Raw genomic sequence first — 16193 nt, 5'->3', positions numbered from 1 at the left:
TTATCATCCAATCATGTACAAGCAAAAATGCTGTTTTTTATTTTTCTTGCATGTCCCCCTCAGATCTACAGTGACTGCACTTCCAAGTGCACTTGTAGTGCAAAGTAGATTTGCCTTTAGTAAATTAACCCCTGTGTGTTGTAAATGTTTCCCGCTGTAGATGATTCTAACCACTGATATTGTTTCTCCTTAATTTGAGAAAAAACAGGTATCAATTTTTGTAGCAAGGGCATGTAACATATACCCTCTTACTTTTTTCTTGAACTTGGGTCGAAGGAAGAGAATTCCCTGGAATTTTCAACACATGATGATGTTTTCAGGTATGTAAAAGTTATGTAGTCAATTTCCTTATCTGTAAGTCTTATTGAATCTAAATTTATTGCCATTGTTTTGTGCAGAACAATTTAATATGAACTTCAATGCTGTACTCCAAGCGGATATAAAAAAAGCAACAAATGTTGTTGTCTATTTATTGCAAAAAGTAAAGAAATGCACATAAAAAACATACAATGCCTTGGAAAAGTATTCATACCCCTAGACATTTTCCACGCTTTGTTATGTTACAACCAAAAACATAAATGTATTTTATTGGGATTTCATGTGATAGACCAACTCAAAGTGGCATATAATTGTGAAGTGGAAGGAAAATGATAAATGGTTTTCAACGTTTTTTTACAAATAAATATGTGAAAAGTGTGGCGTGCATTTGTATTCAGCCCCTCTGAGTCAATACTTTGTAGAACCACCTTTCACTGAAATCACAGCTGCAATTCTTTTTGGGGATGTCTCTACCAGCTTTGCACATCTAGAGAGTAACATTTTTGCCCATTCTTCTTTGCAAAATAGCTCAAGCTCTGTCAGATTGGATGGAGAGCGTCTGTGAACAGCAATTTTCATGTCTTGGCACAGATTCTCATTTGGATGTAGGTCTGGACTTTGACTGGGCCATTCTAACACATGAATATGCTTTGTTCTAAACCATTCCATTGCAGATCTGGCTGTATGTTTAGGGTCATTGACCTGCTGGAAGGTGAACCTGGTGACCAGGTTTGCTTCTAAGATTGCCCTGTATTTGGCTCCATCCATCTTCCTATCAACTCTGACCAGCTTCCTGTCCCTGCTAAAGAAAAGCATCCCAACAACATGATGCTGCCACCACCATGTATCCTTGTTGAGATGGTGTGTTCAAGGTGATGTGTACTGTTAGTTTTCCATCACACATAGCGTTTTGCTATTAGGCCAAAAAGTTAAATTTTGGTCTCATCTGACCAGGGGACCTTCTTCCACATGTTTGCTGTGTCCCCCACCTGGCTTCTTGCAAACTGCAAACAGGACTTCTTATGGCTTTCTTTCAACAATGGCTTTCTTCTTGCCAATCTTCCATAAAGGCCAGATTTGTGGAGTGCACGACTTATAGTTGTCCTGTGGACAGATTCTCCCACCTGAGCTGTGGATCTCTGTAGCTCCTCCAAAGTTACCGTGGGCCTCTTCGCTGCTTCTCTGATGAATGATCTCCTTGCCTGGCCTGTCTTTTTTTTTTTAATTATTTAATTACTTTTTTATTGCCATTTCAAACACAAATACAAAAAGAACAGAAAAATATAGTCAGGCAGTTTAGGTGGATGGCCATGTCTTGGTAGGTTTGCAGTTGTGCCATACTCTTTCCATTTTCGGATGATGGATTAAACAGTACCAGTGAGATGTTCAAAGCTTGGGATATCTTTTATAACCTAACCCTGCTGTAAACTTCTCCACAATTTTATCCCTGATTTGTCTGGTGTGTTCCTTGGCCTTCACGATGCAGTTTGTTCACGAAGATTCTCTAACAAACCTCTGAGAGCTTCACAGAACAGCTGTATTTATACTGAGATTAAATTACATACAGGTGGACTCTATTTACTAAGTAAACAGATCGAATGAATAATTAATGGGCACGGCACCAAGCTTATGTGCAAAGTGTGCTATACCAAACTGATGCTGCTCCTAAATTAGTAAAAATACTAATAAACAGTATGACAAAACAGTATAGGGCGCATCAAATGTGCAATATGTTACGATGTAAACCTATAGATTATGCAAGGAAAGTGCTATAGTGCATGACAATTTCCTTGCATAATCTGTAGGTTTACATCGTAACATATTGCACATTTGATGCGCCCTATACTGTTTTGTCATATCTATTTACTAAGTAGGTGACTTTTGAAGGCAATTGGATCCACTAGATTTTAGTTAGGGGTATCAGAGTAAAGGGGGCTTTCTTTGTAAAGAATGTTGAAAGCCATTTATCATTTTCCTTCCACTTCACAATTATGTGCCACTTTGTGTTGGTCTATCATATAAAATCCCAATAAAATAAATTTACGTTTTTGGTTGTAACATGACAAAATGTGGAACATTTCAAGGGGTATAATTACTTTTTCAAGGCACTGTATATTGGATTGAAATTTTGGCTGCAAGGGTAGAAAAACACTTAGACCCCTTTCACACTGGAGCGTTTTGCAGGCGCTATGGAATTAAAAATAGCGCCTGCAAACCGCCCTAAAACAGCTGCTCCATTCACTCCAGTGTGAAAGCCTGAGGGCTTTCACACTGGAGCGGTGCGTTGGCAGGGCATCAGAAAAAGTCCTGCCAGCAGCTTCTTTGGAGCGGTGAAGGAGCGGTGAACTCATTGCTCCTCCACCACTGCTCCCCAATGAAATTAATGGGGCAGCGCTGCGATACTGCCAGCAAAGCACCGCTCCGGGCGGATTTAACTCCTTTTCGGCTGCTAGTGGGGGGTTAAAACCACCCCACTAGCGGCCGAATAGCGTCGCTAAAACGACCGTAAAGCGCCGCTGAAAATAGCGCCGCTTTACTGCTGCCGCTGGTGGCAGCACAGTGTGAAAGGGGTCTTACTGGTGATTAGTGCAATTTTTTTAATTGCAATTGAACAATACAATCAAGAAATACTTACTAGTTAGTTTTTTAGCTAAGAAGTCAGGGCTACTGAATATTTTACTTAAAACTGCATATTTCACAAGCCTTTCAAGAGTGAGTGAATAGAACATTAGAGAAAGACAGTGACACAGAAAAAAAAGCATCATTATATCTGACAGCTGAATAAAAGACAAGACAGCAACTAAAACTTCAACATCAAGTGGAGGAAATTATTAAATATGACATGTCTGTTGTTATGCTGTAATGGAGAGGAAAGTTCAGCTTTCTCATCTACCATGGGAAAAAGAAGGTCTCTGGAGCGCTTTGAACATTGACAGCCCATAACACATATGAATTTTAGGGGTCTTGTTTTAAAACAGTATAATCAATGCTGATAAGACAAGCATCAGCAGCTGACCAATTTGCTTAACTTGAAGCTCTAACTTTAACTTGGAACTATGGACAAAATAAAAAATGACATATATGATGCAGCCTGTCTTTAACATTAAGGCCGGGTTCACACTGGCACGACACGACAGTCATACCACTGGGTTCGACTTTGCCCTGCGACTTGAAGTCGGACATTTGTCCGACTTCAATGAACAGGGATCAGACTTTGATCCCCAACAATACCAGGCACTGTGTCTGGTATGAATCTTTAGGGGGAACTCTACGCAAAATGTTAAAAAAAACGGCATGGGTTCCCCCTCAAAGAGTATACCAGGCTCTTCGGTCTGGTATGGATTTTAAGGGGAACCCCCACGCTGAAAAAATGGCATGGGGTCCCCCCAAAATCCATACCAGACCCCTATCAGCACACAGCCTGGCAGGTCAGGAAAGGGCCTGGTATGGTTCGGGGGGGCGCTCGCTCGTCCCCACCCCCTTTCTGATTTTGATGGGGTGACCGTGTGACGTCATCCAGAGGCACTGCCCCTTATGATGTCACCACCCAGGACATAATTGGTGAAGTCATAAGGGGTGGGCCTCCGGTGACCCCGCCCCATGCCAATATAAGTAGTGGCACACCGTGCACCCGGCATTAGAGCGGGAGAGAGCATTGAGTCAACATCAGAAGAAGAACAGAGGGAGAAGACAGTGGAGAAGACCCAGCAAAAGAGCAAGAAGATATCGGAGAAGACCCAGCAGAGGCAGAAGACAGCGGACTGAGGGAGAAGAACCGGAGAGGGCTAGAAGACATCAGTGGAGAGCGGAGAAGACCCGGAGAGGGGAGAAAAACTGGCAGAGGCAGAAGACATCAGCGGAGGAGGCAGAAGAGCCGGAGAGGGGAGAAGAGATCAGAAGAAATAACAGAGCTGCTTAATAAATTACTTAAAAACATGTGTAATGTCTTTTATTTTTGACACTTTTTTTAGGTGAATGGGTAGGGGTACTCATTCACATAGGGTGGGGGGCTGGGATCTGGGGGCCCCCTTGTTAAAGGGGGCTTCCAGATTCCGATAAGCTCCACGCCCGCAGACCCCGACAACCAATGGCCAGGGTTTTTGGGAAGAGGCCCTTGTCCTCATTAACATGGGGACAAGGTGCTTTGGGATGGGGGGACGCAGGGCCCCCCACCCCAAAACACCCACCCCCATGTTAAGGGCATGTGGCCTGGTACGGTTCGCTCGCTCGTCCCCACCCCCTTTCCTGACCTGCCAGGCTGTGTGCTCAGATAAGGGTCTGGTATGGATTTGGGGGGACCCCCACGCCGTTTTTTTCGGCGTGGGGGTTCCCCTTAAAATCCATACCAGACTGAAGGGCCTGGTATGCTCTTGGAGGAGGAATCCATGCCATTTTTTTATTTTTATTTAGCGTGGAGTTCCCCTTCCAGATCATCAGAGCACAAGTCGCATGCCAAAGTCGGATCAGACAAGGCGACGATCCGACTTTGATCCGACTTCAGTGATATTCAGTAGGCTGAAGTAGAATCAAAGTTGGACCAAAGTAGTGCAGGGAGCATTTTCAAAGTTGGACCAACTTGTGTCGGACCAGTTAAGACGACTCCCATAGGGAAACATTGATTTTCACACGTCATGCGACATGAGCTCCCTTTGTCGGAGCGTTTGCTGTACCAGTGTAAAGCCGTCCTAACACAGCAGTCTTGCTTGTACAGTAATACCTCAGATTGCGAGTAACGCGGTTAATGAGCGTTTCACAATACGAGCTATCATTTTTTTAAAATCCTGACTCGGTTTGTGATTGTTGTGTCCCGAAACGAGCAGTATTCAAGCCTCCGTGGTGTGCAGTACCACATTTGGCCAGAGGTGCGGGGGCGCCGGTTACACTCGGAGCCGCTCGGATGCACTCAGAAACACTCTGAAATACTCTGAAACACTCCTGAGTGTTTCCGAGGCTTTCCGAGTGCATCCGAGTGGCACCGAGCGGTCTCAGAGTATTTCCGAGTCTCTCCGGCACCCCTCACCTCTGGCCACACGCGGTACTGCATACAATAAAAGTCAATGTGGAACAAAATATCTTCGTTTCCATTGACTTCTATAGGGAAACTTGCTTTGATATGCGAGTGCTTTGGATTACAAGCATTCTCCGGGGAACGGATTATGCTCGTAATCCAAGGTTCCATTGTACCTGATTATCTGATGTTTGTAAAATGCAATATGATGCTACTTCGAAAAAAAATCATTTTTATTTAATTTAGTAAAATTTTCTTTGAAGCAAATATTGAAAGTGCAGAAAAGTACTGATAACGAAGTGCAGAAAAGTATTGTTTATGGGCTAATTAGATTTCATTCATGTTAAATTGAACAAAATATTTATTTATTTATTAAATATTTATTGTTACAATGACAGTTTAAGTAGGAGCCTCACTGAATGAGGTCGATTTACTTAAGAAGTTGAGAACCTTCAATGGAAAAATTGAGGGAATATTCAGTTAATTTATCCAATCACATGAAAAGCATTCTTGATCATTTTGAATGCTCAATCATGTGCAAATGCTTTTTACATGATTGGATAACTGAAGTGGAAATTCACACATTTTCTTTCAGCATAGATTCCAAACTTCTATAGAAAATCAACTTCATTGTCTCCGGCTTATAGACTCAAAATTCAAGTTTCGAAGTTGACAGAGGGACCTAGTGGAAGCTTCCACAGCAGACCAAAAATAGTAGATTTTTATAAACATCCTATAGGCTTAAAGTGCACCTGTTACTAAGTTTAAAAATTCAAACAGATATATTGTTGGAAAAGAATGTTCAAATGCAACTTATTCAGTAAAAACTACATGTCAGACAAATAGATATGAGATATATTTGCAGCTGAAGTTAAATGTATTTTCTTTGGGGGCGTGTCCAAGATGGCGCTGGGAGCAGACGTGTGTTAGCTGAGCTCCCGGCCATCAATCCTGCCATAATCCTGGTGTAGAGGAAAGAAAAAAAGGCCGCTGCCGCTCTCCAGAGCTACTGCGTGAGGACTGGGCGATGCCCGGGGGCAGAAAATCGAGCCAGAACAGGAACACTAATACTCCGGTGCGAACCCGCTCAGTGCCGCGATCCACTGCACACGAGGCCTGCAAGATGGTGTTACAGTCAGCCTCCCCATCTGACGAGACTATACAGGCTGGTTTGGCGGGCTTTGATGCCCTAATGCTTGCCATAACTACCTGCCAAGCAACACTAACGAAAAAAATTGATCATGTGCAGACTGAAACTGCACTCATCCGCAGAGATATGGACAAATTCCGGGACCGTGTGACCGAAGCCGAGCGACGAATCTCTGACGCTGAGGACATACAGAGGGAGCATCATGCTGATATTCAGGCCCTGAAGCTGAAAGTTAAACACCTGGAGAGCAGAGCCGAGGACTCCTGGAACCGTAACCGGCGGAGTAATCTGCGGATCCTCGGCCTCCCGGAGGGAGCTGAAGGAGAAGATCCAGTAAAATTCATGGAGGAACTTCTGCCTACTCTGCTCCCCAGGGCTAGCTTCTCCCCTCACTTTTCCATCAAGAGAGCTCACCGCATGCCAGTGATCAGAAATCCTCAGGGCGCCCCGCCGCGCGCTTTCATTTTTAAATTGCTACACTATCGGGATCGAGACACGATTCTACGGGTGGCTAGACTCCAGGGAGAACTGAAATTTGAGAATGCAAAAATACTCATATTCCCGGACTATTCGGTGGAGACTCAACGCCGCCGCAAATCGTTTGATCACGTCCGGATCATGCTGCGCCCAAAGGGAGTAAAGTACAGCATGCTTTTGCCCGCAAGACTGCGGATCCAGGATGGGGAGAGGATACAGTTCTTTAGGTCCCCGAGGGAAGCAGCAGCTTGGGCAGAATCTCTCCGTCATTAAACTTCAGGTATGCTGACCCGTTTATATGATGTCCCTCTGTCTAGACTGTATGCCTTGTTAACCCTATGCTGGTACTAACTCAGGATCCAGCCACCTTGTGGACTAATGCATGACCATGACTGTGTGCAACAAAGGTTGAATGGCCCCCTAGTGTCCAGTACACTGTCCGCTCTGCTGAACCCTATGATGCAGTGCTTCGTGATAGACCCTGGGGGTTGAGGTGGCTTCCTACATCCTGATACTTTACACATGGAGGATATGGGATACATACGGGAAATCCAATGCATAAGCCATCTACCGATCCCAGGGGTTGTACTATCAGTTTTGGAATAGAAACCTCAAGAGATTGGGATTTTTGGGGCAACAGAAAACCAAAATATATTAAAAAATTACAATAAATTTTATTTATACAAAAAATTATTAAAAAATGAATTAAACATATAACCATATATTTTTTTTTTTTTTTTTGATTGAATAACACACCCCATTTTCAACTACCTCTCTTTTCCGGATTTCTTCTTTCCCCATATGGTGGACACCATCTGGGAAGTGAGATACCTTTTTCCTCCCCTTGTTTTTTGGGGGGATTTTTTCTACATGGCCGCAAATGAATGACCAATAGGGGGTTTTCAATCATTTATACAGAATTTAAAGTATTTAAACCATTGAAGAGTAAAATGATTATCTCCCCTTTTGGGGGCAATCTTTTCACCTCTTCACTGTATCCCTAGGCTTCTATGCCCATACACTGTTTGGCTATTTGCTTTTTTCAGCTCTCATATTCCTACTTACATATTTTAATTTCACATTTACTTTTATCTTTTTCATTTTTTATGTCTCATATTTTTGCATTTTTTTCTTTATAGGAAGGAAAAATTTCCTTCTCTATGGCTTATTGAAGACATACTCTATTCATATCTTCCATACAAGGTTGGTTTTGACTTCCACAGATGTCATGTCTCCCATACAGATGATATATAAATATACATATATATGTTTTTTTCAAATTTCACATCCCCCCTCTCCCCTAGCGTTTTCCTTTCGCCTGGGGTAATTTGGCGTCTCTCCTTGGATCTCAATTTCTGGGGGCTCTTTTGCACGATAAAAGACCGTTTACTAATTGGAAGGGGGAATCTTTGGAGTGTCACGCTGAGAACTCGTTGGGTCAATCATGATTACTGTAAGCTTTCTTTACATATTATTTCTCCTTTGGTATTGTAAACATATATGTATGTATACTTATGCCAATTTTGTGCCTTTCAGATAATGGCAAAAATTTATCCCTGAAGAAGAAATTTTACGATTTCGAAACGCGTCGGATTATAAGATTTTGTGCCACGTCTATAGTATATCATATTGTTTTTCTTTTTCAAATATATATGGTTATATGTTTAATTCATTTTTTAATAATTTTTTGTATAAATAAAATTTATTGTAATTTTTTAATATATTTTGGTTTTCTGTTGCCCCAAAAATCCCAATCTCTTGAGGTTTCTATTCTAGATTGTTAAGGGATGATGGCAACTTCTTCACACTATATTTCTGAGAAGTCTATACGCTTTCCGTACTATCAGTTTTGGTGGGGGTTGGACGTCCCTCATCCATTGATCAGGATTCGGAGACTTATCCGCGGGACCTGAGAAATAAGTCTCACCTTTTATCCTGACACTGACAAATCGCAAGTACTAATTCCTCTGTGGAGAGTTGAAATCGGAGCTGTGTACTCTTTCCCTCACCTCTATTATAACTCGAGGACCCAGATTCTGCTCCAGGAGCCACCATACCTGGACCTCATATGTCCAATGCTGCTACGGTAGTCACGAACACAAGTAATCTGAGGAGCAATATCAGGCAATGAAGGGTTTGTTGCATAAGTTAATACCCCAGTGTTCTTAAGTATGTGCCCCCGGAGACCCGGGAGATCTACACTGAGTATCCATGCCGGATTACTACAAGCTTGTTGTAAAGTGGAAGGCTAGACGCCAATTGCACATTGCCCTCAAGTTAGGCTTTGAGACGAACCCTTTTTGTTTGACGGGAATGATGCCCCTCTTGCTGGGTTGGGGGGGGGGGGACGATTGGTTAAGTTGGACTGCAGTTACAGACCTTGTTTTAATGGTTTCACTGTTCTTATGTTTATTATATATGACAGTACCATGGGTTGATTGCCTGTTTCATACTACATGCCTTTTGTTATCTAGCTTGCGTCCTTCCGGGTCCAGACCTACAGATAGGGAGCGTGCAAATCCCATATATCCTACATTAATCTTGGGATGTTTTGATGACCTCCCTTAGGCTGTTCTCCTGGAACACGAGAGGGCTGAATTCTCCTATTAAACGCTCTCTAGTATTCCAATTTGTTAAAACTTATCAGCCTCATATATGTGTGTTCCAGGAGACACACTTAGTGGGTAAGAGGACTTTTAGTCTTAAAAAACCGTGGGTGGGATACCACTACCATTCGTCCCATTTCACTTTTTCAAGAGGAGTGAGCATCCTAATCCTTAAGTCGCTTCCCTTCAAGCTCCTTGATCTGGCTCTGGACCCAGGAGGTAGATATGTGGTAATACATGCACTCCTTCATAACTTGCCATGGGTGATTGTGGGCTTGTATCTGCCACCTCCAGCTTCCCTTCAAGTTCTTAATCAGATAACCGCAAAAATAGCAGAATTTTCTACTGAAAACGTAGTAATCATGGGAGATTTTAACTTGGTACCTGATGCGGGCCTAGATAGACTATCCCCCACTGGTGCGACCTGCCAGGGACTCGCTGAATGGGCTGATATTTATGGTACGCACGACCTCTGGAGATGGAAACACCCCCGAGAGAGAGCATATACTTGTCATTCTGCGTCACACAAAACCTTCTCTCGCATAGACCTAGTCTACGCGGGAGGTCCTGTCCTACCTAGTGTCCAAAACATTACAATCCTTCCCAGAGGAATCTCGGATCACACCCCGCTTCTCCTAGATCTAGATGCCTCGACTGTATCATCAGATAAACTCTGGCGCTTGTCTAGGTACCGGGTCTCGGACGTGGACGTTGAGCCGAAATTTAGACATGAGCTGGAGACGTACTGGGCGGAAAACGAAGACTCTGGCCGCCTCTGTCTGGGATGCTTTCAAAGCATATTCCAGGGGACAGTACCAGACCATAATAGCAGGGGTACGCTGGAGTAGGAGAAGGGAGCTTACGAACCTAGAAGCCGAGGCGGAGAGGCAGGAGGCTTTATTCGTCAGATCCCCAGAACCTCAGACGTATATCCGCTTGCAATCACTCCTAAGAGATGTCCTTATGCTGAGGACATCTCTAACGCAAAAAAGGCTGTTGCACCAAAAGCAGAGGATATTTGAGCAGGGGGAGAGGATGGGCCATCTGCTGGCGTGGCTCTCCAAGGAACAGAATGTGAGTATGACGATAGGACATATCCAGGATACTGGCGGCTCTATCCTCTCCTCACCGGCGGATATCAATAAGGAATTTGCCTCCTATTATCAGAACTTATATCGCTCTAGAGTAGATTATGACCCTAAGGAACTGACGACCTACCTGGCAAATATAGACATACCGACTCTTACCCCCACATATGCTAACAAATTAGACGCCCGTATTACAACAGTAGAAATCCTAAAAGCATTAAAGATGATGCAGACGGGCAAAACACCGGGCCCGGATGGTATCCCGGTAGAATTTTATAAAATGTACGCAGAACAGCTGGCCCCCAAATTTCAATCTTTACTGGCCAAATATATAGACGGGGGTTCCCTTCCCGAGTCAATGCATGAGGCAATAATAGTGGTTATCCTCAAGCCAGGAAAGGACCCGACTTTATGCTCATCCTATCGTCCCATTTCCCTCCTCAATGTAGACACTAAAATTCTTTCAAAAATTCTGGCCAATAGACTAAATACAGTAATTACAGCCCTGATACATCCGGATCAGACGGGCTTTATGCCTGGCAGGGAAACGGACATCAATATCTGACGGTTACACACGCATATCGCGCTGGCTCCAACCCTGGAGTGGTAGCCTCACTCGATGCAGAAAAGGCGTTTGATTCGGTCGAGTGGGGCTACCTCTGGGCGGTCCTCTCTAGGTTTGGGTTCGGGCCTAAATTTTTAACCTGGCTTCAATTACTATATGCCAGACCTACGGCTCGCATTCGTACTAACGGATTTTTCTCCGACTAGAAAGCGTGGTGATCTCCTTTATTTGGGCGGGGGAAACCCCCACGGGTGGCAAAAACCATTTTGTATCTTCCACTAGCTGGAGGCGGATTGGTGTTGCCTAACTTCTTAGTATATTACTGGGCAGTTGTCTTAGTGACTGTGAGGTGGTGGTTTTCGCAACCTCGGCAGTTACTCTAGAAGCGGCAATCATGGGATCATACGCAGCGTTATCCAATCTCCCGTATAGGGGAGTGAAAGCTAGCCCTGCTATAACAGGCCCCATGAAGACCACAATCCAAGTGTGGAGATATTCTAGGTCAGCTTTATTACAGCCGTCATGTGTTTCCCCACACACACACCACTTTGGGCTAACCCCATGCTCCCACATCTCTCCAGCATCCCGGACCCGGCGATCTGGGCCATGAGAGGTATCACTAAATTAAAGCAGGTTATGCCAAGGGGAGTCTTAGCGTCCTTTAGAGAGTTGCAGCTGGCTCATAACTTGCCAAATTCCTTCCTCTTCAGATACTGGCAGCTACAACATGCCCTCAGGGCCCAGTTTCCCTCTGGGGTGTCGCTTGAGCCAGACTCAATTGAGCGCCTCCTGATTTCCGGGATGTTGGAAAAACCTTTATCTTCCCTATACCTCTATTTGACAGTTGCCCACGACGTAAAAACCGACAAAACTAGACTTAAATGGCAGGCAGATATTCCCTCTCTGGGTGAAGAGGAGTGGGAGGAGTGTTTACAGACATTTATCCCGTCAATGATTGCAGCCAAGGATAGATTCATACAATTAAAATTCATACATAGAGCCTATTATACCCCCCAAAGACTAGCGAGAATATATCCTGGACTGAGCCCTAATTGTACTAGATGTGAGCTAGAAATAGGCACCTTCTTTCATATGGTCTGGTCCTGTCCCAGACTGCGCCCGTTTTGGGATGCAGTGGCGGACAAGCTGGGAGATGTGTGCGGTGTTGACCTGCCACTAGACCCCTTAACCTTTTTGCTGAGCCATCTAGAAGACATAGAAGGAGACCACTATATTAAACAGTGCTTAACATATTCTCTATTTTATACAAGGAGAGAAATACTTCTAAAATGGAAGAAAAAAGAGGCGCCCACCAAGGAGGCATGGGAAAAGGCAGTGAACAATGTACTGCCGTTATACCGCATAACCTACGAGAGCAGAAACTGTCCTCAAAAATTTGATAAAGTGTGGTCAGGCTGGGTTGATGCATGTGGCTGAACTCCAATAGAGGGAGGATGCCCCATGGGTCAGATAAGGTCATGGGGATGCCTCCGATGGGGGGGGGACACAGAGGTGGACCCTTCCTCGGGGGACACAAGAATAGATCCAGATTGGGTTCAGAGTGGGGGTTGGGACTTCCCCTCCTCCCCGCGGTCCTCCTTTCCTTTCCGTTCCCTCATGACCCCCTCTCCCTCTCGCACATTTGGTTGCGGGAGCGGGGATGGCTCTTCCCCCCCCCCGGCTGGAGTAGGGTAATTCAAATGCTTCCACTTCTATGTAATTCTAGGTATCTCTTTAGGACCACCCCCCGACGAAACACTAATTACAGGATGTCATAATTTCTGCAATGAGTATGCATTGTGTATATTTTTACAATATGTGTTAAACTGGATTATTCCTCATGCATGTGATATCGCAGTTATGTAGCCAACTGTCTGGTACCAGATCCGTATATGATGCTGATAATGTTTGTACTGTCTTAAATGTTTAATAAAAAATAAAATTTACTGTTAAAAAAAATTTATTTTCTTTTATTGGCTTGATTTTTCCCCTTCCTGCCTTTCATGGCTCTCTGTTTATGGCACATACTAGTGTCCCAGCAATCAGCTTTGGAAGTGGAGGGGCAGGACAAGAAAATTATATATATTAAACCAGCTGCCTGTATCTCTGGATCTACTGATTGTTTTGACATGTAGTTTTCACTTAAAGTATCCTCTGCTCATTCATTTCATAATACCATCAGTATGGTTTTTACAAGATTAAAGCAAAACTCTTGGCAGATATAAAATACACATGTTAATTCCACTCTGTAGTCATTAAAGCGATTGTAAAATATGTATTTTTTAAATAATAAATACCTCTATACTTGTCTGCTCTGTGCAATTGAAACCTCTTCTCTGGCTCTCCCGCCGGTGCTCCTGGCTCCTCTGTCCAATGCCCCCAGGGGAAGCTGCTTCCCATGGAGGCACTTGTGCGTGCTAGCTCCCGACCCTTGCTGCTGCCTCCTTTGACACAGACAGTAGGACTCTGCCCCCCGGTCCCTCATCACTGGAGCTGATTGACAGATTGCTATCAATCTGCCTAATTATGAAGGAGACAGCTGCAAGGGTCGCTGCTCTCGTGCACGTCGCTAGATCAGATTGGGCTCAGGTATGAATAAGGGGGGGGGGATCCTGCAGCAGAGAGGGTTTTTTACCTTAGTGCATGGAATGCATTAGGGTAAAAAAAAACCTTGAGGCTTTAGAATCACTTAAATACATTATTAAACACATTTTATAAAATCAAGCAGTACAAGTACCTGGATCTGACTTGGTATCAGCCTCCTACTGTCCAGGTAGAGCAGAGCTGAAATGTGAGAGAAAGAAGCAGTACAGGGTGCCGGTCAGTTCATGTGCTGACAAGGAGCATGCTGATAGGAAGAGACAGCAGAGTGAGAGAAAGATAAGTGCATCACTATGCTGCTTCTCCTTTCACTGTCCTGGTACTGACTTGGCTCAGACAGCCATGACAGCCTAGGCTCAGAGGAAGAGAGTTGATTGATAGAAGACATCAGAATGGGGACATCTAATGAGTCAAAATCAATACTGCAGGGAACAGCTATAAAATGAAGGTGAATATTGTGGTACATATTGCGGCAAAGTGGAAAGATAGTGTTGCATCTGCAAGGTCATCTTATCGGTTCTGCTGTCCAACTTTATATACTGATCATTTTTACACCCCAGAGATCTCCACAGTTTCTTTGACGTGTAATGTAACATAGCACAAATGTGCATTGAAGGCCACACAGCTAAAAGGTCCAGATACAACTTTATTCCAGTAAGTATGATTGTCTGTACAGGTCACATCAGTAGCTGATTTGCCAAACCAGCCACTGATGAAACCTGAACAGATAATAACTTTGGAAGAGAAACTATTAAAAGTCCAGTTCACATCTAGTCGATATAATTTGTTTTCTATCTCAAGCCCTGATGAAAAGGGCATTTTTGGTCTCCTGAAATGCATTGGATATTTATTTTGACGGCCCCCCCCCCCGCCCGTTCTTTACTGGAATACAGTCATATATGGACCTTTACGCAGTGGTGTGGTGCTTCAGTTCACATTTTTGGATCACAAGACTGGCTGGAAAAAATGATAAATCTTATTGCAAATAGACAATCCACGTCTAAATATTTGTTTATTTAGTGATTTACTTGGAGTTCAACTATACTATGCTTTTCTTTTTCAAATATCTCCTTTCTTCAAAAATATAAATGCTTATGCTGTCATTTTATCAGATTATAAAGATTTATCAAAATGTAATAGTGTATTTGGCGATTCCGGTACTTATATAAAAATTTGAAGGTAGAATATCATTCATCATACACTGCTAAAATACATTCACTTTCCTTTAAGTAAAACATCAAGTTCTATTTCCATGCTGCCACAGTAATAAGCATTTAGTGACTTGGTTATTAAAAGCACCTTGTCATATTTTACCATCTTTCTGCATGTATTTAATAGAACTTCCTGTTAAATCAACACCTTCCCATAAAGTCACCATCAGAGAGTGGAAATGTGATAAAATGCAATGGAACCTGACAGAACCTGAAAGCTATCCATTAGAACGTACTTGGAATTTTATCTGATGCGTAGCGAGACATAAAACTGTATCACGCACTGCGCTATGCAAACTTATCTATATATCTAGAATATTTCTGCTTTATGGTAACAATGGAGCTGCCATTTATTGTCCTGCAGATACAGAGGATCTGATGCCTTTTTGTGATGTGGAAAAGTAATAGCATAGGCTTGTTCTACTTTTTATTTATCATCCTTATTCATATTTAATGTCACACACACCACTGTTTTAATGTCTTTCTAGGCTGTTTGCACAAACTGTTCAGAGATCTTTGCAATGCTGTTGTTTCATTTATCTGCATTGGTGTCTGGCAGCTATTTTCAAGGCTTTTAAAGGTATAAATTTGTCTTTATCAACGACCTGCAGTCATCTGTTATTTTCTGTTCCCATTCCCATGTCATTCTTTACAGTCTGGCCTTGCACTTTGCTTGTCATCCAAGCTCTTTCTTTGTCACATTTGGAATCTCAGCCCAAGAGAACCCCCTTGACCTCCTCCTCTCTATGCATGGCAGAGTGCATTAACAGTGATGGCTATTAAACACGACTTCACCATTTCTCAATCAGTACGGTATTCGTGTTGCCTTTCAGTGTTTTTCTTGACCTTCACAGTCCTATGCAGATGATGGCTTGAAGCAGACAGGATATTCTTTTTCTTTTTATGGTGTTTTCCTAACAAACCAGTTATCATTTACAGCTGTGCCCACTGCTAATGATATGAAATCTCAATGAAATGGTGAATTTTATCAGGTGCAGTATGGTATTGCAGCTCTGCTACAGGGAAAGTTGTTTTTCTTATAAGCATAAGATATACAGTATTTAGGCTAGTTAACGCAGAACTCTGGGGATCAGAACTACAGTATATGGAACAGTTAAGGATAGTCAAGGATTCTATTCTGAGGCACTGCTGGAGAAGGAGAAAATCCT

The 16193-nt window shown here is 43.2% G+C and overlaps 1 protein-coding gene across 1 annotated transcript in view; it reads left to right on the top strand.

Moving 5' to 3' along the window:
• SLC9A9 (solute carrier family 9 member A9) overlaps positions 1–16193 on the top strand; it is a 1177825-nt gene that overhangs the window by 675781 nt on the left and 485851 nt on the right. Inside the window, exon 11 of the mRNA XM_073625891.1 lies at positions 209–320. Coding sequence (XP_073481992.1) covers positions 209–320 — 112 coding nt within the window. The remainder of the gene's footprint in view (positions 1–208; positions 321–16193) is intronic.

The sequence above is a fragment of the Aquarana catesbeiana genome, linkage group LG04, assembly GCF_042186555.1.
Source record: "Aquarana catesbeiana isolate 2022-GZ linkage group LG04, ASM4218655v1, whole genome shotgun sequence".
Taxonomy (NCBI): Eukaryota; Metazoa; Chordata; class Amphibia; order Anura; family Ranidae; genus Aquarana; species Aquarana catesbeiana.
Note: the sequence above shows the minus strand (reverse complement) of the source record. Positions and strands in the feature narration are given on the sequence as shown.